Here is a 25,468-nt window from a genome sequence, read left to right as displayed (position 1 = left end):
AATTAGACTTACAGTTTTTTCAAAGATTTCCAAAAACTGACAAAACGCCATGTCAAAATTTGACAAATCCACGTTACGAAAGGATGTGTCTAAACAGTTTACTAAACACGTGGCAGACCTCAGAGAGAGACATTAATTTCGCAGCACAAAAGAGCATGTATATTTTACACTCAATGCTGCTTTATATAAACACCCGAACTTTTCCACACAGTCGTACTGTTTCAACAATTGCATATATACTCAAAGCTCTGTTATCATGGTTCACAAATAAGCAGTGACATTTTAGTCTTTTTAGCTGATTGGGACCAGAGATGCTATATTTTTTCTCCCTGAAAGTTTACTTGATCTCGTGGATACAATGAATTTTATAGAGATAATGTGCATTTAGGGATATAATAAAAAATATGAATATACATAAGTTAGACAGGAGAGAAATTACGAACTAGAAGAACAATTCATTCTCAACAAATTAGAGACCCATTGGTAAGAAAACTACGTGAAGTATACAGTCATACAGACAATTGCTGTACAAAACAACAAAAAAGGACTTCGGACACTATCATATGCTTCTAGCCTATAATTTGAATGCAAAATTCTCCATAAGTATTTAAACAATACCCAAATCGTTTCGAGTCAATGATAAACCAATGTGTTAGTTAACTTATTACAGCAGAAACTGTTTTTTATCTGTTCCTATCAAGATGTTTTTCTTATTTTATCTTAGCCAGGATATATTTTCTTGAAAAAATAAAATGTCTAATTTCCGTAAAAATATAATGTCATCACTTTACCGAAGTTTTAAATATATGAATTCCAGTCGAAAAAAGTGACAAAATCTGTTTATTTAAGGAAAAAATAACATTTTAAAATTAAAATCCTAAAAATGAGTAAAAAAGCGAGCGATATTTTTGCAAACAACCTGTACTTGACTTATCTATACACTGTTCGTAATGTAAAGTTATTGATGCATTACATGTATGAATAGATATACATGTATAAGTGACCGGTCAGTTTTATTACAGTGGTTCAGGTAGTTATTTAAGTACATGTACATGTCTATATAGCTGTGTTATAAGTGATGGCAAGTATTTGTGTGCTGTATAACATTAATACTACGAAAAGGCAGTCATCTTATCAAGCTGTTGGGTGGGTTCTTGTTTGGAATAAGTACCAGTTGCACAGATAATATTTGAGCCGCGCCATGAGAAAACCAACATAGTGCAATTGCGACCAGCATGGATCCAGACCAGACTGTGCATCTGTGCAGTCTAGTCACGGATCTATGATGTCCGCTAACGGTTTCTCTAATTCCAATAGGCCTTGAAACCGAACAGCATGGATCCTGACCAGAGTGCGCAGATGCAAAAATACAAAAAATAATAAAAACAAAATGGAAAACAAATAACACCTTCATCGCTAATGGCTGGCGCGTGCGCGTCGCGAGGAGGGCATGCAGAAGATTAGCTGGTGTGTTGCTAGTATTTTAAAGCACACATTTGCCAATCTACTGCAACAAACAACCAGGATAAGCCAATGAAAATTTAACCCAACAAATAATATTCACAGTAGTTGCTTCTCTCGCTACTATACATGTATAAAATGCCTATGTGTACCCTTTCAAATATTTTCATAGTATTTGAGTTACAAACGGATGTAAAAATATGTGACAACCTAATTATTAAACATGAATGTAAAAATTATTGGTTACTTTACATTTAGGAACACCCTGTAGTTATATTTTTTTGTTTAAAAGTACTTTTCCACCCCTTGCATCAACACAATAGTCACGGAAAATGTGTATAATTAATATCTACATGTGCTGGCCAAATATGGTTTTAATGCACGGGTGGGAACAATGTTGTATAAAGCAAAATAGCTTTTATATGTATAATAACAGGGTACGTAATTCTATTTAGAGCAAAAATTGCCGTTTTATGAAACAAATATTGAAAATTTGACTTTAAGAAATAATCTCAAATATGTATTTTGTTGGTGTATGTAATTAAATACTTATTTCTTAGTGGTTTATTTTTCACTCTTGGAGTAGGCAAATTCATATAGAAAGTGTCCGAAGTCCTTACAATATTCCCATTTCATAAAATAAAAACGAACTGTTTATCATTTAGACTAACAAAAGAAAAATACTCCATTCACTGTTTCAAACCGAAATTAAACATGCGCAACAATTCACAGGATACATGTCCCTTGTTACTTTCAGAACAGTTGAGTTTATATATATATATATATATATATATATATATATATATATATATATATATATATATATATATATATATATATATATATATATATATATATATATAAGGAGGCACCAAAGGGTAACTAAACAATACCCAAAGCTATGAAAAGGGAGTATTGGAAGCATCCAGGCCGAAATAATCAAGCTGAAAAACTAACAGTACCAATAACATGACATAAACGTCGTGACATAAACGTCGTGCTGAACTATCTGAAAAGGCCCTGATTAGATATACGGAGAGACTTTTTACGGGCGCCACGCGGCACAAACAGCGCTGCTGTGATAATAATAAATTAGTTTGTCACTCTTTTATAAAAATTTACGAAAATCTAAGCCAGCACGTAAATTAATTATATATTTATTTTTACATTTTGTTCCCGTCCCGGGTTATTATTTATTCTTAATATATACCATATGTGTGTGCGTGTGTGTTTGTGTAAGTGAATGCGTGTGTGCCTGGGTGCGCATGATAGGATTTTATTTCCATTTTGATTATAAATCATGTTGAACACAGATAATGCAGGCGTGGTTGTTTAAATAACGTAAAAATCAGGTTATTATATCAGATCATATTATGTTAAAAAGGAAACAGTCAGTGAGCAAGAATCATAGTTATGTCTCCCACCACACAGTGGTGTGGGAGACATATCAATTTATTCCACTCTGTGTGTGTATGTGTGTACGTGTGTGTGTGTGTATATATCTGTCTGTCAGTCTGTCACAAATCTTGTCCGCACTCTCAGTCGAACATTTCTCATCCGATCTTCATCAAACCTGAACAAAATGTGTTTGCCAATAAGTCCTCGGCCAAGTTCGATAACTAGCCAAGTCGGTCCAGGCACTTCGGCATTATGGCCCATGAACATAATTACCGATAGGCCGGTTACTCCAACATGCGAGTTACCAACAGGCTGCTTACTCCAACAAGTAAACAGTATATAAAGACAGACTAACTATTCAGATGATTAGGCAGTTGTGGGAGACATGCGCTTTTCTCAAAAGCACCTCTAGTTTTTCTTGCTTTGCTGATTTTCGAGTTTGTTTTGCGATGTCTGAATTTTGACGGGATGAAAAGTACTAATACGTTTGGTGATTCATTTACGCTGCATTCTTTGTATACTTTGCTTTCAAAATGTCTGGATTATAAAATGGATATTCCTAGATTGATATATTGATATTTAACATAAGTGATTTTCACGTTTTGTTAACAGTCATTGACATATTGAATCAAGCCAACCATACTTTACACACAATAGTTTAAAATTACATTACTTATGTAGATTTTTCAAGGACGGTGATTTTTACCGAGATATAGTTTCCCTCCACCTCACTGAATATATTCTAAATGAAATATTGTATAAAGGAACGAATTTACTGTTGCATTGAAAAAATTATGGCATCCTACATTAAAAACCCTCTGTTCTTTGACATAAGTCGATGGTTCTTTCCTTTTTTATTACTTTTTTGATTCTAACATATGGGCACATAATTCAAATCATTTAAGAATCCTTGATTCACGAATCATTTAGTCGAGGTAGCCAGAGAAAAAAACATATATGAGATATTCATGTCTCACCATCTCTACGTTTCAACAAAGGACATTCAACATGGTTTGTCAGCTAGTCTAAGTCATAGTTACCTTAGCGACTGTACCCATTTCAATTTTCAAAATACTAAAGACGTAGGTACTTCCCTCGGTCTTATTACTCATACACACAAATTAGGTACTGTATATCCAGAGGGCCTCAAGTCAAAGACTATGTATAATATACACATTTACAGTAAACTCATTTGACATTTATTTATTGTATTTATTTCTCCAGATAATTATTTGACCTGTTTCATGCATATGTTACAAGCATTTCAATTATTACTGGTACTTTTATATTGTTTGCTTTCATGGCAGTTCTTTCAGTAGTATTATCTAATCTTATTGATCCTGAATTGCTTTTGTAGATACAATTTTGTGCACACTATTTACTTTTTTTTTCAATTTTGTTTTCATAATAGTACTTTAATAATAGTAATAATACTTTAATATATGGCTCAATTACATAATTAAAATATATTATCATATTTTTTCATTATAGTAATTTTATAGTAGTAACAATTAATATATGGAACTTGTTTACTTTATCATTGTTCCTATAACTATAGGTTCTGTTGCTGTTTTTCTGAAAAAAAAATATATAACTCAGTAGTGTGCCAAACACAACGTCATACTCATACTGTGGGCGTACAATTCTTCATACGAGAACGCCATACACAGCACTGTGTGTTTTGTTTGAAATGCTCCTCATTTGTATGTATATATTGTATAGGTAAACACAGTATGAATAATGTAACGCCATTAAAAATATCGAAGTTTACTAACACATGACAATGTTTAATTATATTAATACTAACTCTACGATTAATTGTAATTATCTTTAGCTATCACGTTGATACACTGGATCAGGTTCAAGCATTCTATTATTTTACACAACAATTACTCATTCTCGGAATCCTAAGTTTGATAAATAACCAACTGAATATAAATCCCTGTAAATTTCTTGTTAGCCCATGACTCCCGTTCGGAAAACATTCTATTTACAGGTACTTAGGGCTACGAGGGTTGTTGAACATTTCATTACCTCTCTTAAACAATTTCAATCAATCCAATTCCGCTAGTAGTGTGTTGGTTGCGTTCTATTTTTACTGTCACAGCAGCAGTTTCTCTTTGACGTATGTCGGCAGTGAAATGTCCCCCGTACTAAGACTTAATGCTACCCGAGTGTCTATTCCTTTATATGTATAACAAAACTCCACTTAAGCCTGTATTAGGGTGTTACACGTTCATTAAGCTCTTATGAGCAGTCTTAAGGTAATGTTAATATGTTATTAAAGATAAATGCCTAAAGTAGTTAATAAAATAACGCTGCGTTTATGCCAATGTTACTTGTGCTAATCCTTATGCTGGTACATTTATTTCAGAAACATTATAAAAACAACACAGATATGTTAATTACTGAGATATTTAATTGAAAATCTTTTTATTATATGTCCGTCTAAAGCAACCAATTGTTTTTCACATTCATTAAATAAATGTATACTTCGATATTCCTGTAAACATTTTTCTTAAAGTGCACATTGTTTATCTACTAGTGGAAAATTTGAATAATGGACCAATCTGTATCAACTTCATTCAATACAAGTCTCCTTATATAAATCGCCGGTCTATATTTTGTGTTATATGACCTATCTATATTAAACACATTTTACTGAAAGAACTTTTAGCCCTCAGTCCATCTCACATTGATCAATAACTTTGACTATTGACTCAAATTTCATTCAGAAAATGTATACTATATGTTTGTAGAATGCAATTAATATTCCACATTTTATATGTAAAATCACAATTACAAAAGGATAGAAATGTAAAACAAAACTACAAATGTATTTTGAATTGACAAAAACTGAAAAATAAAGTCTGTGATAACAAGTATCAAATCACCAAACAGTAGAGTTTAACATTGTGGAAGTTTGTTTTGAGCATGTTTGATACTTTGATAATGGTCCATAGAACTCTTTTCGATGTCACTTGATCATTATTTATATGCAATAATTAATTTTGTAGCCCTGTTTACTTGTGTGTTTTAATTGATATTTAGTTTGTTGCTGTTGCTTCTACGATATAGTCAAGGCATATGTGAAAATAACATGTTTGTTACCTAGATAATGCTTAAAGTAATGCTAATCCACACAGTACAATGTTAATTTAATGCATTGTAGTTAATCAGTAATGCTGTTGCTAACATATCCTATTCTACTATATGTCTGCTCATGGGCAGACTCATTCAAGCACACGCTTGGTTGCCTGTTATGCTTACATGGGATTGTTTTATAGATTTCATTTATATTACTCTTTATTACCTTTTTATGAAATTAGAATTTTCTTGTGATGTTATATCCCTTTGGTCCAGGTTTACTCACTAATCCTGTACATCTTCTAAAAAGTGTGACGGTTAAAATATATTTCCTGTTAGCCTTATTATGATACATTGTTTCTCAACTTAGTTGTCATAGTTGGAGTTATGTGTTAATCATCCTGTGTATTGAAACATGTCAACGACGTTAATATAGTTACTTTTCTTGGTGTTGGTAAAGCCGCTTATTTCGAAATAATTGCTTCTAAGTTATGTATGCTTCAGCCTTGCTAGGTTCATATGTGAGAAATCCATACACCTGGCTTGTAATAGTTTGCTAGTTTGCCAATATTGTTTCGCGGTGAATTTCAATCGGAGAAAATAAACAGACAAGTTCAAAATGTGCCTACATATGTTTAAGCATAATTTAACTTAAAAAGATAGCTAGGTAGCTAGATATATATCAACAATGGATGTAATTTGCTCCTGATATAATTAACTTTTCTGTTTGGCAGATCCATTGTTTTTTCTATATTATTTTGGATATTAAATGGTATCATGCCATAGCGTCCGGTTAAAAATTTGCTCAGCTATACAGTCCCTAACTTTAGTTATATTTTATCTTCTGCATGATAATCTTGAAGTGATTTTATATTTTAGCTGAACAGTTATATGGACCGTTTGCTTCCGAGATGTACAGCAAGGCACTGAAATACGGAATCGAAGAAGACTCTTCAGTAAGAATTAATGTTGTGGGAAGTTTTGGACAAGGTAAAACTTCACTAATAAAGAGATTAATTGGACAAGATCTTGATGGTATACAAAGTACTAACTCTATCGACATTGTGCATTATAAATGCCATCCGGATCAATCTGGAAATATAACATCCAACATGAACACGTATCTTGATCTTGAAAGTATTGAAGAGAAAACATATCATATACCAAAGACCATGTCAGTTGAAAACAGATTGCAGTATGTTCAAGCATTTCAAGACACAAACGAGCACAAAAGTGTCAATTCCAACACTATAACATTGGACATTTGGGATTTTGGGGGTCAACCTGTATGCTATGCAACTCATGCACTGTTTCAAAGCAGAAAGGCAATTTACCTTCTTGTTTTCAATCTATCATGTGGGTTAACGGACATTGTGCCAAACGACGAGGAGATCAATGCAAATATGGGCCGAAGAACAATGGAATACTACATACGGTATTGGGTAAACTTAATTCACTCTTTCGTTGGAAACAAAGATGGAACGGAACCTACAATCATACTTGTCGGAACACATTTTGACAAACTGGAAGGAGATGATCGGTCAAAACGACGACAGGCAGATAGATACTTCGAGAATGTTAGAAAATTGTTTGTAGAGAAGCAAGCACTTAACCACATATTTCAACAAGATTTTGCAGTAGGTAGCAGCGATGTTGGAAATGCAGCATTTGAACATTTGAAGGAAACAATACTTTCTGTTGGGCAACAGATTGCAAGGTCAACCAAAGTGCCAGCCAAATGGATCCAGCTTGAAAAAGCTTTATTTACATGCAGGAAAGAAAAGATAGTAGAATTTGGAAAGATAGTTGAAATTGACAAGAAAAGCGAGGATCCTCTTGGTACTGTTGAACAAATAAAGCTATTTTTGAAATATCAGCATGATAAGGGAAATGTGTGTATCATTGAAGAGGAACCAATACAAAAATATGTTGTCCTGGATCCACAGTTTCTTATTGATGCCTTCAAGTGCCTTATAACAGTAAAACGATTCATCAGATATATGCCAGATGTCTACTACGAATGGAAAACCCTTATAACCGAAGGAAAGTTGACACTAACGCTAATTGACAAACTGTGGACTAACGCTGAAGACAAATTACTAATGTTTCACCGAGACACGATTCTTTGGTTTTTTCAGAAACACCACATCCTGTCAGAAGCAATGAGATATCACGAGAAGGAAAGGAAAGCAGTTGGACTTGGTTGGTATATCATTCCAAGCCTACTGAAAGATCACAGTCAACGCGCAGAACTATGGGAATTCCTGAAAGAGAAAAAACAAACAATAGTCCAGTTCGTCCTTTCATTTGACAACTCCGCAGTCATGCAAACAGTTTACAATCGACTTATTGCAGCAGTGCTTGGAAAGTGGTCAGTTATCGAATTTAGAGAGAAGAGATTTCTTTTCGAAGATTTGTCTATTGTCCAAATCGACTGGGAACATGCTGGGCAAATAACATTAAATGACAAGCACTTACATTTATCTGTACTAAATCTGTGCCCCCCTCGCAATGTCGAAAGGAAGATTACAGATGCATTTAGGCGCTTTGGAGAATCCGTTATAAGGAATGAATTTCGAAAATACAAAGGGGCAAAAGAGCACATTGTGTTGCCATATAAACAAGGATACGTATGTAATCACAAGAGCCATAAGTTTGGTGGCGAGAATATCAAAGCATTTGGACAGGAATTAAGCATACCGAGCCCAGCATGTGAGTCACATAACATTAACAAAGATTTGGCGGTGTCTGAATGGTTTCAGGGAAATGAAGTGCAAGAGTTCGTTTCCTCTGAAAACCCGTCTAATCTGACTCTAAGCAAACTTACGTACGTAATCGGTGAGAACTGGGAGTTGCTTGGACCAGCACTTGGATTAAAAATGGCTACGATTGAACACATTAAGATAGACAATCACAACTCAGCCATGAGAATATATCAAATGCTTCTTCACTGGCGTGATACATACCCAGATAAAGCTTCTGTTCGCACGCTTGTTGAGAAGCTGAGGAATCTGCCACAAGTTGTGGTGGATTGGGACGGTATCAGGAATATAGTCGACGAACTGAATAAATCTGAATGGTCACGATTAGCCCAGTAATACTTCAAAGTAGTATATTCATTAGCTGTTACATGAATACCAACATAAGACAAGTTGCTAACAAATATGACTTTTTGGAAATGCTTGTTTTTGAGAACAATAAAGAAATACAAAAGTGTTATATGATTAAACAGCTGATCTTGGTAACGAAGTGTTTACTTCAAGTAGAACTGATGACACTAAATATAAACAACGAAATGATCAGGAGACAAATCTCTTATGTAAACTAGATGAACTGTCAGCATTGTTTGACGCTGATCAGTTATCCCTTAACATTGTCCTAAATCAACTTTATTTTACCAAACGCGTACATTAAATGTTATGTCAAGCTGAAGAATTTATAAATGATGTGAGGAAGCCATCCAGCTAGTTTACGAAAGCTCGACCATGCCTGAATCTGCCCGGACGGGGACATGGGTGTCTTCCGTCACTATCAAAACTGGTTTTGCACCGTATGACTTATAACTGAATCAATGTGATGTTACACAAAGCAAAATAATTGTATCCACAGCAATTATCCCGTGCTCGCGTTATAACTTATAGCATCCAAAATTTTGCTCGCATGATAACCTATAGCACCCATAATTCACAACATTTATTTACATTAACATGAAAATCAACTCAATCTTCTACCATTAGAATTCCTAGTCAATATTTTTTATTTTTTAACGCTGTCTTGACTATTGCGGATAATTTATTTTCCTTACCGAACGTACGACAATTACACAGAAAAAAACAACATTTGATTTAATACTCTGTATTTATAATGCATATATGGTGAATATACACATCTTCTTGGAAATATTTTCCATTATCATATGCTTTTGTAAATATTTTGAATGTAAATGTACATTATTTTAGACTGCTACGTTTTATTTGTGTCCATCAAATGTAAAGTTTTATACAAATGAAAACTGTACATGTCTTTATATTTAGCCGTATGAAAGCTGGTAACTATTTAGAAATAGTGTAATAATTAAAACTGTAGTATAATTACGTTAGTCTAAGCATTTTACTTTGTATGCCATTCAGAATGTACTGTTGCTATATGCAATTGTGCTTTGTATTAGATATATGATAGTGTTAACATTCAATTTGACGCATTTTCGATTTAGCGTGCATTCTTTAAGATCTAATTTCAGTATTGAGCACGTTTTGCCGCTGTCATGAAGATGTTAATTTGATAACAGACTGATCTCGTCAGAAAATGAATGCATGCCATTCTCAGAGGTATCGTTAGCAGATGTTATATTGTATACCAAAATATATCAAATAAATCGTATATCGCAAATAGTTTTACCATCAGGAAATACTACATTTCATTTCTTACAACTCGATGAACATAGAGAAAAAAAATACATTTAGATAACAAATCAAATATTCTTTATCGCTTTGTTATTGTAACCAGGCATTCATATAAAAATGCTGCATAGAAGCCAGGCATTGTCTATACTTCCCATGTGTAAGTATATGTCATGTGTTTGTCTTGTAGTTGACCTTACACTGTAGACATATGTTAATAATATTCTGTAGTTTATTGTATATAAGGCTTAAGATATGTTTGTTTCCGGTATCCCGACCTACCCTAAATTTTTATGGCCTTGGAGAATACTTTTTCAACTTTTTAACAAAAAGTTGCAAAACTGCATTTTTATGCTTTAAATATGGCCAGTGATGTTAGAAATCAATTTACTGATGCTCCAAATGCATAAACCCGTTATTTGTATTCATGTTTTGACAAAAAATAATTTCCGAAAAGTCTCCCTTGATAAAAAAAACTTCCGACCTGCCTACCTTAATTTTTCTGCGCATTTTACCGGAAACAAAGATTTTTTAGGCCTAATTATGACGTGATTTGACGTTATGTTTCAATTTTCTTACATTTTGTTTAGATTGATGATGCTGGGTGTATCATATTACTTTGTCTGCTGACATTTTGCATTGATTGAATTATTTCAGGGGATTGTTAGCAAATATTACGCCTAGCTTATTTCCTATTCATTGTAAAACAAATTCATTGTATATGAGACAATGAGTTGGTTGTACTATTGCTGAATATATATTTGAAGTTGGTGTGTATCTTCTTGTAATACAGATGTTGTTAAAAGTAACAATCACATTTGTTTATGTCTTCTCTTAGCAGTGATATTGTTTTTCCATGTTTTCATACATTTTTTTTGTAAATGATGGTACACTCCGTGGTTTGGTTTTTAATGCAGAACAGTGTGCTATTATACATAATTTTTATACGGCTTTGAAAAGCATGACGTGTTGCTATCACACGTCGCAATATTTGACGGCTTTATTCTACAAAAATGAAAGCTGAAAGGCACATAATTCGATTGCTGAGGCATTCGAACATACATTGTGTAATAAATACAATTATGATCATCAATAATTTTGCTATTAACTTTTATATTTGTATACAATAACTTATGTGTTTTTGACCATGGTGCTTGCATCTCTGTTGTAGGCACAATATTTAATATGTATTAATTCATTATAAATTTTGAAAGGATCATCTCAGAATATATTATGTAATAATTCATGGTAATAATCCTACATGTAACATAATCCAGAGCTGAAAAAACAAACAAATATTTTTTGCGATAGTATCTTGTTATTTGAGACATTGCGCATTTAGTTGTTTTCAATACATAGATATATTTTACTAAAACTTCATTTCCCTTAAAATGATACAGAAAGTGTTTAAGGTATACTTAGCAGGATTACTGTTCTGAAGTACGATGTTAAACAGACAATATTCCTAACATAGCTTGAATAAATACCATTCGTTATATATGTATTATGTGTAGTTTGCGCCACAAATGTGTGTCATGGTATAATATTAAAATATAAAGTGTATTGTAGAGTTTTATTCTCTTTTGTAAGAATTACCAGGAGGTATTGCTTGCCCATTTTATCATGTATAAACTGTAAATTTTATATACTGGTTAGACTTTGGTAAACTTTCAAATATACTTGAGCGCTTTAATAAGCAATGCATTAGAAGCTCTGTCAAAATTACTGTTAATATTTGAAATAATGTTACTGATTAAATATTTTCCGGATAACTTTACATTCATGTTTTGGATCATTCGTGTGTGAGAATGAAATTAAGATTTTTGTTCTCATATCACATAAGTCTTTCCGCGATACAGCTGACGCACTTGATGTTCTAAATAATGAATATAACCTAGTATTCCTGACTTTTTGTTTCTGACAAACATTTTTAAGGTACCGGCCTAGAATATGCTTAATATTTTCTTCTGAAGGAACATTGAGACGGGTACAGTATTACGACACAAAAAAAACATTTGAAGTACCGCGCTTTAAAGGGGTGATTTGAGCTTATTTTTAGAACTTTAGTTCAAAACAACACAGATAGTCACTTGTGGTACTAATCCTAATTTTCTTTACTTGAAATGAAACACCGTTAAGAAGAACTCCTTTAACACCTGAAACGCAATGTCAATAAGCATAATAAGGGCTGTTCGGATCAATGAAGTCTTAAATAAACAATCGGAAATATTGACACTAACACTTATTTTGTTGATACATATTTGATGATTTAAACAGCGTAGCATGCGAAATCGCTGATTTTAACCATTTTTCTGTCATTTTATAATGTTCGGCGATATATGACCATTTTGTGTCGATTCGCCGTAAAACCCAACTCACTCCTATAATGGTGTCATGTATGAGTTACACATAATGTGTTTGAATCAAAATCTATGCATTTAATAAGAGTTTTATACCTATTGTGTCAGTCACATTACACCGTTAAGCGATAATGACACCAAACGTATAGAAAACAATGCGGCAGAAAGTTATCCAGTGACGAAAGGCATCTCCCGCTGCTGCTCGGTGCTCTCGCGATCGGTGTATGGAGCGCATAAAACGCACAATGACCGCAAGATTAACGCACATATACAGGACGAATACCGTTCATTTAACTGATATGACCGCACTAGTCACGAACATTTACCGCGTAAAACGTAAGGGCAACGCACGAGAACGGACAAAACATTCTTTCGTATGTTGAACATACGTTACATCCGTTCCAAGTCAGGTAATAGTCCGGCCGTGAATCAGGTCCAACGGACAAGAACGGATGCAAACCGGACAAGTACAGAATAGGGGACGCACGAGTAATGAACAAAACGCAAAGGGAACGCACGAGTAACGAACAAAACGCATATGAGGGAGTTGCTACCATACATAGAACGGACAATTTTTTCCTGTAGTGTACGTTCTTTACCTTCCACCGGATGGAACGAACGTCGCCGGACAAGGCGCCGCAGGAGAAACGGAAATGAAACAAATGCGAACGGACACGAACGAATTGAACATTTTGCTATACGTTGGACGTTCCTTAACGCTATACGGTGTAGTGTGATAAAAAATAAAGTTAGTGTTATTTCTTAAAGCAATTATTAAATGTATACTTTTAAAATGCTAAAATATATGTTATGGCAATACTGCAATAACTGTAATATTGTATATATAATAATTCTGTTTGTATTGTTTAATTTTGATTGTTGACAAAACAATTGCAAACATAAATATAAATTCAAATATTCTTAAGTATGACTGTTAAAATATATATTACTCTAGGTGGTCAATTTCCGCATTTCTGTTACATTCTGTTACATTAGCACCTTTGCATAGTAGTTCTGCTGATTTATTACAAATTAATATTTTTACTTTGATAATGTCCGGTGGTGTTGCTAAGCTAAGGTAATGGTTAGTTTTTACTTCACCAGTTTGCAATAGGTACTTTTGAATATCTTCTTTTAAAGTGAGTTAAATATGAAAAAGAATATCTGCCATTTTGAAGTTTAGAGGTATAAGCTGATATATGTAACTCATATTTAAAAGAATATATGTTCAAAGTATATTGTATTTCAGCATTTATAAAAGTGATAGCGCTTTTAAAATAGCATGTCTGTATTTTATAGGGTAAAAATGTACTGTAGATGTGTACTCCGTTCTTACTAGTTATTAGTTTGAAACATTTTTTACCGTGGGAACATGTTTGCTGGTCTAGACTGCCAGATCAACAGTCATCTACCTTGCCGTGTACAATTTCCCAATAAATGCAGACACGATAAATGTTAAATGATATAACAGCAAATAATTTATAATCCATGTTCCAATCATCCTGACTCCAGTGTTTATGTAGTTTATATGCCGATTTGACCTGGTGTGTATTTCACTATTTGTGTATTTGAGTCAGTCACGTGTAGTATTTTAGATCATAAACTTTGATTCTAACACGACCAGCGAATAACCTACATACATGTAGAGCAAAATATCTCGGATTATTCTGCAATAAACCACTCGCGTACAATGACGTCATCTGATCCAGGTGCTTAGCACGGTCGTAAAATGCAGTTACCATTTTTTTTAACACTGTTGATACTAGTATGTCGTGTTAGAATCGAAATAACAAGTTCCGAAGTGTGATTTATCGTAGAATAACTCGAGTTCTTCGTTCTTACGCGAAATAACATATCACTCAGGCCAACGGCCTTCGTGATAATATTTTTACGCAAAAGAACTCAAAACACGGGTTATTCTACTATAAACCACGTTTGGGAACTTATTATTTCTTAAATAAAGTATTTATTTCTAATCCAGCATGACATTCTGAACTGAAATAACCTATCTGAATATATTGAATTATTGAATTTTTATATATATATATATATAATTTCTTACTGGTGCGTATAAAATATTTTGTGTCTTGTCTCGAAATAAAATTTAAAAAAGGAGTCAGTGTTTGTTGTTGAAATTTGTTTCACCATTACATTATTATTCAGATGTTTGTATTTTGTTGTCTGCCAACCGGGCTTTAAGTTTACAAGCTACACATAATATATCAACGAAATCAATGCATATTTCGTGTGTTTGTTTTCTTTGGGTGCGGCGCCGATATTTCCAACAGTAATTCAGTCATTAAATCTGAGCAGTTAACCTTACCAGTGATTTTTTTATTCTGTTCTGTACAAATACATTTTTGTTCTTCGGTAGTAACTGCCAACTTCTCCACATAAATAAAAGGTGAAAAAAAACTTATTTGTAACGTAGTGTCTAAAATAAAATCGTCATAGAGGATATAGACGACTTGTGATTAAACTCATGACAGGCACATCAATGAGTAAATTATCATAGCTTAAAGCTTTGAAACTTAATAGCTTTCTTTATCAAATATTTTGCTATATTCAGAAGTTGCATTTCAATATTTCATTTACCTGTCTCTCAAACTTATCTAATTAAAATGACGTTTCTTTCACAAACTTCAAGCTGCAGTAAAGACAAGAAACATTATTTTAATATAAGATATGAACAACATTTTTGTTGTGAAATACTCTGTATTTACTTGAACAGATTACACCGTATGTAAAATTGTTACAAGAATGAAAGTATGTTGCTCTTTTACCAGAAGTACCAAAAAGTAACTTCTTATTTTCATTTTATACGTTTTAGTTATAGTATAAAATAACAAAACGAAATCGTGAGCATTTGACAATTACAACATTTGTAACAGTGAAATTTCAGGATATTCATAAACAACCATGAAATGTAAATTTCACAAATTCGAACATGACATAAACAATAAAGCGGCTGCATTTCATGCAGGTTTGAATGCGCGAACATGTAACATTTCCTTCTTTATTACAATAGGAGTTGAATGACAAAGCTGAGAACATTGCAAACTATTCATAAATATTCCCGTACATATTATGATACACATAGTTGGCGATTCGATTAAAGCTGTAAAACAAAATGAGCAGACGCTTATAGTTATATATATGTATGCGAATATGAATTTGCAACCCTCCCAAATATAAATTTGACAGTGTTGCGTCTAATGGTAGCCAACGCTAGAAACTTGAAATACTAAAAGTAACAGAAAAACAAACCAGAAACTATTAACAATTCAAATACCGTAAATCTATCCCATCAATCCGGATAACATTATTGTTAAAGTCCTGATATGCGTTATGATGTCCCAAAATATGTTTTATATAGTTAAAATCCATTTAAAAATTCAATTTGATAGGTTCATTGTTTGGTTTTCCCCATAGACCGCAATACTTACCGACATCGCCTCGCTTCATTGCATAAAAACAATATGGCGGCGCCCAATAATTTTTATGAGGGGTAGACTCAAAATTAATTACGTTTAAATGTATTAACATTTCCGAGTTCACAGCAGTACATAGACACAATATGTTGTTTAATTCAATTAAAAAAATGTTTAAAAAGTATGGAAAACATTTGGTATATATAACTACCAGTGTTATAGACAAAGTAATTTAAACATATTTAATTTAGTTTTAATTTATATCGCGTTGTGTGTACACAAATGAGTACCATCTTGGATGACCTAGTTACTATTTAAAGTTATTCATTTTCAGATAAAAATGAAGTCTGTACCAAAGTTCCAAAAGTTCTCCCGCCGACGAATTACTGTAAATAGTCATTTACACTGGTTTAGCAGTACCAGAGGCAGGGTTAAGCCTTTTTGTATACATATATATTCATTATTTGACCCCAGACTGTCGTAAATGCAATGTTGTTGCAAAGGACAAGCTGTTGTGCATATTATGTTGGTTTATCTTTAATTTGCATACGACAAAACATTGTTATTATTATTATTATTATTATTATTTATCAGATTTTTATAGCGCTCTTTTCATCTATAAAATAAACGTTCAAAAGCGCTGTACAAACTACATATCACAGAATGATATGGACATACAATACAACACAAAAAATATATCAACAATATAAGGTATTTAGCCTGAATCAGGTTTTACTCTACATTTTAATTGTACTAGATATTTTAAAGAACAATAAACAATAGGAAATGATTTCCATTGCAAAGCTTGTTTTTCAGTGCAAAGTGAGTTTCAATAGACCTTGAAGAAAAAGTGTGTTTTCAATTATCGTTTGAAAGCATCCAAGGTTTTAGCCTCTCTATTAGTAGCCGGAAGAGCATTCCATAACTTCGGTGCAGCTGATGAAAAACTACGATCACCGTACCTTACAGTTTTGCTTTATTGGAACAACTAGTTGTTTTGAGTTGTTCTTGGATCTCAAATTTCTTGCTGGCTGATAGAGTTTTAACATAGATCGGTGATTGGTCATGCAATGTTTTGTATGTGTGAACTAGAATAAAGTCCACTCTATGAATAACTGATATCCACTGCAGTTCTTTTAATACCGGTGTAATGTGATCATAACGCAATATTCTCGTTATAATTCGGGCTACAGTGTTCTGAAGACTTTGAATTCTATTCAGCAAGACCTTCGGAACACCATATAAGAGCGTATTGCAATAATTAAGGCGTGAAGTGACGAGTGAATTTACTAGAGATTTTGTAGCATCTGTATTTAGATATTTCCTGATGTGGCCGATTTGACGTAGCTGTCCGTACCCTGACCAACAAGCTGAGTTAATATGTTTGTCCATGCTCAATTTGGAGTCTAGAAAAGCACCAAGATTCCTTACACATTTAGATGGTTTAATGTTCTCTTCTCCAATTTTCACAGTAACCGATTCAATATGTTTTTCGTTTCTTTGAGAGGTAAATACAATGACTTCAATTTTATCGGCATTGATTTTCAACATGTTGCTGTTCATCCAAGATACGATTTCTACGAGACAGTTTTCAACACGGCGTAAAGCATCCTTTTGAAAGACCGGATTTGTTGGTTTGAAAGATAAATAAAGCTGCCCGTCGTCGGCGTAAAAATGACGATTTATCCGTGTTTCTTGCATATTGTACCAACTGGTTTAGTGTACATTGTGAAACATTTTGGTCCGAGAACGGACCCCTGTGGGACACTGTATGTCATTTGCACTGGTTTTGACAATTCACTATCTATGGTCACTGTTTGGTAGCGGTCGCTCAGATATGAAGTTATCCATTCAAGTGGTTTCCCTGCGATACCAAAGTGGTCGTGGAGGCGTTGCAATAGTGTCTTGTGGTCGATGGTATCGAAAGCAGCCGAAAGGTCAAGCATCACATCATTCTTACATCATTTTGGTCAAGGGAGTTGAGAATGTCATTTTGAACTTTCAGTGATGCAGTCTCAGTGGAGTGAAATTTTCTGTATGCAGACTGGTGTTCTTCGTGGAGACTGTTCAAAGACAAGTGGCTTTCCAAACAGGTCTGTAGTTCTTCAGAACATTTGCATCTAGATCTGACTTTTTGATGAGTGGTCTGATCAACGAACTTTTGAAGGATTTCGGTACATATGCTTTCTCCAAAGAATAATTGATTAGTTTGATTCTCGGGCGGTTCTCCGCAACGATTTGATAAAATAAAAATCGCGTCTTAAATCATTCGTTCTTCACCTCCGATACATGTAGAGAACTTGACAACTACTTGCGGAGAGCATATTGGTACTGGTACAGAATCCAATAACATTACTTAGATTAACTGCCGGCCGTTAAACAGCGCTAGACCAAAATAAAACAAAATAATATTATTGAATTGTATTTTAAATACGAATCTTAAATACTTGTTGGTAAAAACGTTTAGCATGTTTAGTAACAACGGCTCGTACACATAAAACCTTTTTCAGTTTATATATTTTGAATTTTTAACTGGCAAATATCTTACAAATGCATTTTTATCGTATATTTAAAGTACAAGAAAATGCCTTTGTTTTCTTGAGTAAAATGTATTCAGCGTATCAACCGAAAAGAGCACGAGTGGAGGTTTGTAACCAAGTACTAACAGGATATAATGGTTAGTGATCAAGTTTGAAGAAATACAATATAACAGAAAAACAAGGAAATGATAGCGTGTGTAAAATATTGTTAGCTTAATTATATTACTTTCATTTTTATTCGTTTATTTATTTTTGGGTTTAACGTTGCACCGACACATTTCAGGTCATATGGCGACTTTCCAGCTTTGATGGTGGAGGAAGATTCAAGGTGCCCCTCTGTGCATTATTTCATCACGAGCGGGCATCTGGGTAGAACCACTGACCTTCCGTAAGCCAGCTGTATGGCTTCCTCACATGAAGAATTCAACGCCCTGAGTGAGGCTCGGAGGCTCGAACCAACATCGATGAGGGGCAAATGATCATAACTTCTCGGCCACGGAGGCCCCTTATTTCATTTTGAAGTTATGTATTTCTGCATAGTATAAATCAACATGACATATGTTATTAAGGGTATGCATGCTTGCGGGAAATGTTAGGTATCTAAAATATATTAGATTCGATCTTTATAATTAGTAATTTACCAGACACTTGAAAAATTAAGCTGAAATAGGGCCTGCATGTTAAAAATTATCATGATTTAAAAAAGGTACCAATCTAAAATTAATTAAACTTAAAACTAAAAACTTTAGTTTTTATCAACGTCATCATCTTCAATAATCGACTCGCTTTATTCGCAGTTTTACTGGAACAACTTGTGTTGACAAAGCTATGACCAGTGTGATTATAAAATCTAGCTGAACTCATTTTAACTTATCTTAGTTACCATAAAAAAACAAAGTTTCGGATCAACTCGACATTTTGGTAGATCTTTTTTTTTTCTAAATTGTGATTTTGCATGATTTTCACAAGAAAGATCATTTGACATTATTAAAAATAAAGATTTTATTAAAGATTCAAAACCCTCAGGTACTGAGGTACAGCATATACATGACTCCAAAATAAAGCCGCAATTCATAAAAAAATGTAAGCTGCATGTTATGTCGTGCGCATTACATCTTATTTCGTGCGCAAAACATCTTATATCGAGCGCACGACATCTAATCTTGCGCGCACGACATCATATCTCGTGCGCTCGACATCTTATCTCGAGCGCATGAGTTCTTTTTTCAGTTCCCTTTTTCATATATATTTGCAAATATTTTCATGTATATATAGTCAGCAACTATTACATAGATCTTCATGATATAATATCAAGTTATAGAAAAAAGAAAAACAATTTCAATTAATATGTACAATAAGATTTATTTGTTGTCGTTTAGCTTGGTAGCGTGCATATGCGTCTCTCTCTCCCCCTCTCTCTCTCTCTCTCTCTCTCTATCTCTCTCTCTCTCTCTCTATCTGTGTGTGTGTGTGTGTATATGCGTGCGTGTACGCGTGCGCGTGCGTATGTGCGCGCGCGTGCGCGTGCATATGCGTGTTGTTAATGGCTGTGGTGCTGATGGTTGGATTGAGATTATAGAATATAGATGTTTTGAAAATAAATGTCTTCAAATTAAGAACTGACCATATTTTGTGTTATGCACATTTACTTTATTTCTCATCATGGTTATAAATGACAAACTAATAAAAGATGCAGCAAAAATTCAGTGATGACGTAAAGTCCTTGACAAAAATAATGATAAAGTATGTAGGCGACACCCATATATAAAAGAATTTCTCCTTAATTCATGCATGCAAATTTTTTGACAATGTGCGAACTGATACTATCAGTCGAACTGCGATTCGTTGATTTTCCAACATGCAGTTAGCATCATTATGTTTAAATTTTCAAGATAGGATGACCATTTTTTTTGTACTGCTCCCCAAAATGATGTGATAAACTTGTACGTGTGGGAAGTTTACATAGCATCTGAATAGGCGAGATCCTAATTATCTACTAGTTAAGATGAACTGAATACACCAAGGGCCCTAAAAAGTAAATAAGATATCGTGCGAACGAGATATGATGTCGAGCGCAAGATATAAGATGTCTAGCATTCGAAATAAGATGTCTAGCGAACCCGATAAGATGCCATACGCTTGCGATAAGATGTCGCGCGCAGTTTTTCGAATTTTTATTTTTTGAATACTTGTGGTATGCCTTTTTTAATGGTAAATTGTTTTTCTTAATGTTTTATTCATGTATGGTTATTGTTCTTTCTTCCTATATGACTGTTTAACTGGAATATGGTATTTATGATTTTTTACATCTTCTTCAAATCTGTTATATATATCACGTACATTTGAAAATTCCTTAGAGTATCTCAAAAAGTTTATTGTGAAACATTTTGAAAAGTTTCTGTATTAAAATTTTTAAAGCAGGTAGCCTCCTTTATAAAACTGTTTAAACAGAACAGTCTACACCAATCGGAGATATTGCTTCCTTTGGTTTCTGACAAAAAGTCATATTTTAGGTCATCTACTTTCGCTTAATGGTCATTGAAATACATATATTTACCCAGTGTTTTGGTAAGATGATCAAAGAAATATTCATCATTTTGATTTGGGTGTCTATAGACATTTAGAAAACACCATTTTGTTTTGTTTAAGTTTATAGAATCTCAGATATTTCTGAATAACTGATTTTAAACTACATGTATTAATGTTCAGGATAAATTTTAGCAGAACGAACGAGCCTGCATTCCACAGCAATTTCAGTACCCCAAAAATATTAGTTTCGAAGCTGCTTTATATACACTCCCGAATTGATTAATGGATAGAATTAAATTCAAAACAGTTGACATTCCCATACGTGAGATCCGCGAGGATACAAGTTCGCATTATCAATTATTTATAATATAAGAAGACAGAATTTGTACAAATTTTAATCTTATTCACTATACACAAGACCTGCTAATTTGGAAAGTAAAGAGCATTGAGAACAAACGTAATGAGAACCATCATACACGATAAGATAAATGTTCTTATAAATAGGTTAGAAAGTAATGAGATAAATAGCGTAATGTGTGGATGGAATCCCAGTAGAAGTGCTTTTAAATGACACTGCTGTTTACTTTTTACATGTTTCGTTCAATTTGTGTTTTAATAATGGCATTGTACCTAGATTATGGAGTAAATGTATTAACAACCCTATCCCTAAATCTCCTACACTGGATCCTAGAGACTCTCTGTCTTATCGAGGAATTGCCCCGCATTTGCCATCTACAAAGTCTATTGTGGGATACTTAATGATAGGTTGGATTATAATTATACTGAAAGGAATAACATCTTGGTTTCAGAAAGAAACGTGGAACTATAGATCATTTATCTCCATTAACTAGTATTACAGAAACTCGTAAAATGTAAGTTACCAACCTTGACAGTCTTTATTGATTTTAGAAAGGCGTATGAGTCTATAAATCGTCCAGAACTTTGGAACATATTAAAGAATAGTGGTGTGTCTTGAAAAATGTTGCAAGCTATTAAGTCTATTTACAATTCTGTGTCTTCATGTATAAGAGTAAATTCACACAAAACTGACTGGTTTGAGGTAAATTGTGGATTAAGACAGGGGTGTATATTATCACCGATACTACTTAATATTTTCATCAATGATCTTGCTACATATTTGAAGTCTTTAGATATTGGTGTGATGTTATTGTTTGTGTTTCATTGTATGCAGATGGTATTGTGTTATTAGCTGATAATGAACACAATCTTCAAATTCTGTTAAATGCACTGAAAGAATGGTGTAGTTCAAATGGTATGGATATCAATATACACAAAAGCAATATTGTTCACTTTCGTACAAAATCTGTACCTAGATCTAATGTTGAATTTACATGTTATAACCATGTTGTAGAATATGCTAGCTTCTATAAATATCTAGGTTTGGTATTTACTGATTTTTTAGATTTTAATATTACTGCAAAGATGGTGACCCAGAGTGCTAGTCGGAGGTTTGCTTATCGCCAAAGTGAAAGTGATTGATGGCGTACCGTACAAATGTTTTAACTAAACTCTATGAATCGACTGTATGAATCGTTGGTTTGGCTAGTAATAGATTATCGGGCAGCTATTTGGCTATTTGGGGACACAAAACTTTCTCCTGTATAATGGCGGTCCAAAACAGAGCAATGAGGTTTTGGCAAATATACTCCTAATTTGGGTGTCTCAAAAGAAACGGGTTGGATTCCGGTTTTGATTCACCAATGGAAAGTTGTGGGTCCGGTTATCTACGACCAAGTCTTCAAGAGTAAACAAACGGATAGCACTATGGGCCACCACCAAGCCTGCAAGCTATTTCATTGTGACCTTGCTCATTATTCCGAGTTAACAAGACCGATCTCTAAGTATGATATTGTTAAACGTGTTGAAAGTTTTATGTTTTATTAATGAGTACAAAGTTTAGTAGTTAGATAAAATAGACTAATACTGGCACCTCTGGTAGAGGCGTAAATAAGCTTAGAAACTACTGTACATTAAAGCAAGAATACTGTGTAGAGACTTACTGCACATCTATTGTGTCTAGGAATCATAGACCTGTAAATGTAGGTATGGAGTTGCCCCACTACGCATTGAGACAGGAAGATACGGATTGCCCATTTTGTAGAGTCAACACAATTGAAAATGAAAGTCATGCATTACTAGAATGTAGCATGTATAATGATCTGAGAAATGCCCTTTTTGAACAAGCTGAAGTTTAGGCTCCAAATGTTTTGAACATGTCTAGTGGTGACAAACTTAAATATTTATTCACAAATGATGGTTTATCAAGAATTTTAGCCAAAACCTGTTTTTTAATTCTTCACAGATGACAATTTTACTTATGTAAATAGTCATTCTGTTTTTACATAAACTAACACTTTTTTTTTACTTTACTTTAGAAGTAACTGCTAAGTTAGTTATCCTCGATCTAACTGGGAATAAGCAGTAATTTTAAAACACTTCTTAAGTTTATGTCAGTTTTGACTTTTCATTTTTATGTGTAATTATGTGCATAATATAAATGATGTTTATTGTGTGAAATATGAGAGTTTTTGTGATATTTTAAATATGTGATGATTTTTACAGCTGTATATCATAGTCTCTTGTAATTCCGATTGGAATGTCCATGTACATTGTCCATGCCTTGAAATGTTATTTATAACTTGAATGTACATCTGGATGAGACTTTAATAAAGATTATATGATTGCTAGCCATTAGCTTGATTATAAAGTCAGCACCACTGCATTTGAAAACATTACACCGTGAAAAGAGCTACCGTTGTGGTTTCGATGGGGAAGCCCTCGCGTAGGGTTTATCTAATTAGAAAAAAAACATATAGAGGGGTAACTGAAATGAATAATTAGAATAAAATTAGTGTAAGGGGACGGTGCAAATTTATAACGCAAGGCACATATAAGTAGCTCTAACATATTAAACAGTGCAGAAAATAGGCCCGGTTTACAATAGAAAAAATACAAATGGGAACGGCCAGTTAGTAACCGTGAAAAACAAAAAAAACAAGCAATGGGTTTAAGTATGCAGAAACTAAATAAGAAATGGCGCGATAAAAATGGCTGTCCTATACTGGCGTATTCAATTAGTTCTCAGATTAGTTTTCAGATTTTTGTTTGCTCTGTAGAGCTATTTTCCTTATTTTTACTGAAATCACATAACAGATTTAGGCATGACATTTAACTTTGATCTCCAGATTTTGGCTGAAAACGATCTTTCTTTAAAGCTTGGTCATATAATGAACATTAGAATACGAGGTTTTTATTTTTAAACTTCTATAAGCCAAATCAAGAAAAAGAGATACTCGCGTCGGATATCGAATTTAGCGTGACCGCGGTATAAATGTAAGTCAACGACCAATTTTATTTCTCAAGCTTTTATCTGTGCCTCTTCAAGTTCTACAACATAAACTTATCTAGTATTCAATATAATAATTTCGACATGCGGCATCTCCGCTCTGGTGACAGCTCCGAAGAGTATGTCACGGGCTCCGCGTCCGTTTGAAAACTCTTTCTTGTACATGGTTTGTATGTAAGCTTATTTATAGTCGCCAAAGGTAACCCATATGGGCGACTCCTCCAGGAAACTGTTACTAATGTTAACTGGAGGATAGTGCAAGATACAGCTCAAATTCCAGAAGTTTTCCTAGTTCTTTAACGTGCCATGTGTAAAGCACACGTACACGGGACTCTTATCACAGTGTTAGTATTTTTTTAGCTGGTGTAGCAAGGGTTCGAACGCATGACCCCCTGATTTCGTAGTCTGACAGCGTTAGAACTGGACCACAGCGTCCGCTTTCTTCTCGTAAAGCTAAGTCACTGGCCTTATATATTATCTGGCCGACCAGTAATTTACATCTGATTATTAAGACTTATAAAAACATGTTAATAATTCTGTCAAACAGTTACTTTTATTAAAAAGTATTATATAGACCATAAAAACACCTGTGCTTTCACAAATTATCGGTGAGTCAGCAATTCAAACATTCTTTTCGGTATTCTAATTAATTTGTATATAATTGTTTTTAATTTTCCTTTCCACGCCCGTCAAATGTATTCGCTGGTGCATCTTTGAGGTCTTTTAATCAGTAAACATAACGGTTGACAACTGTGTGTCATACATTATGAAATGCAGTTTGCTTTCTGTGTATCATAATTATTTTCACTGGCATTAAAAAACAGCTCGACTAATCGAATAATTGATGAAAGTATAGTGTCATAATATTATCAGAGATTTTCAGACAAAAGAAGAA

The 25,468-nt window shown here is 33.6% G+C and overlaps 1 protein-coding gene across 2 annotated transcripts in view; it reads left to right on the top strand.

The window, feature by feature from the left end:
* The window catches only part of LOC123559972 (uncharacterized), a 143,179-nt gene extending 128,358 nt beyond the window's left edge, over positions 1-14,821 (top strand). For both annotated transcript variants that reach the window (XM_053530258.1, XM_053530257.1), the window contains one exon: positions 6,826-14,821. In XM_053530258.1, coding sequence (XP_053386233.1) covers positions 6,826-9,044 — 2,219 coding nt within the window. In that variant the 3' untranslated portion in view covers positions 9,045-14,821. The remainder of the gene's footprint in view (positions 1-6,825) is intronic.
* Positions 14,822-25,468: the final 10,647 nt, after the last annotated feature.

Source organism: Mercenaria mercenaria, chromosome 18 (genome assembly GCF_021730395.1).
Source record: "Mercenaria mercenaria strain notata chromosome 18, MADL_Memer_1, whole genome shotgun sequence".
In the NCBI taxonomy this organism is placed as follows: Eukaryota; Metazoa; Mollusca; class Bivalvia; order Venerida; family Veneridae; genus Mercenaria; species Mercenaria mercenaria.
Note: the sequence above shows the minus strand (reverse complement) of the source record. Positions and strands in the feature narration are given on the sequence as shown.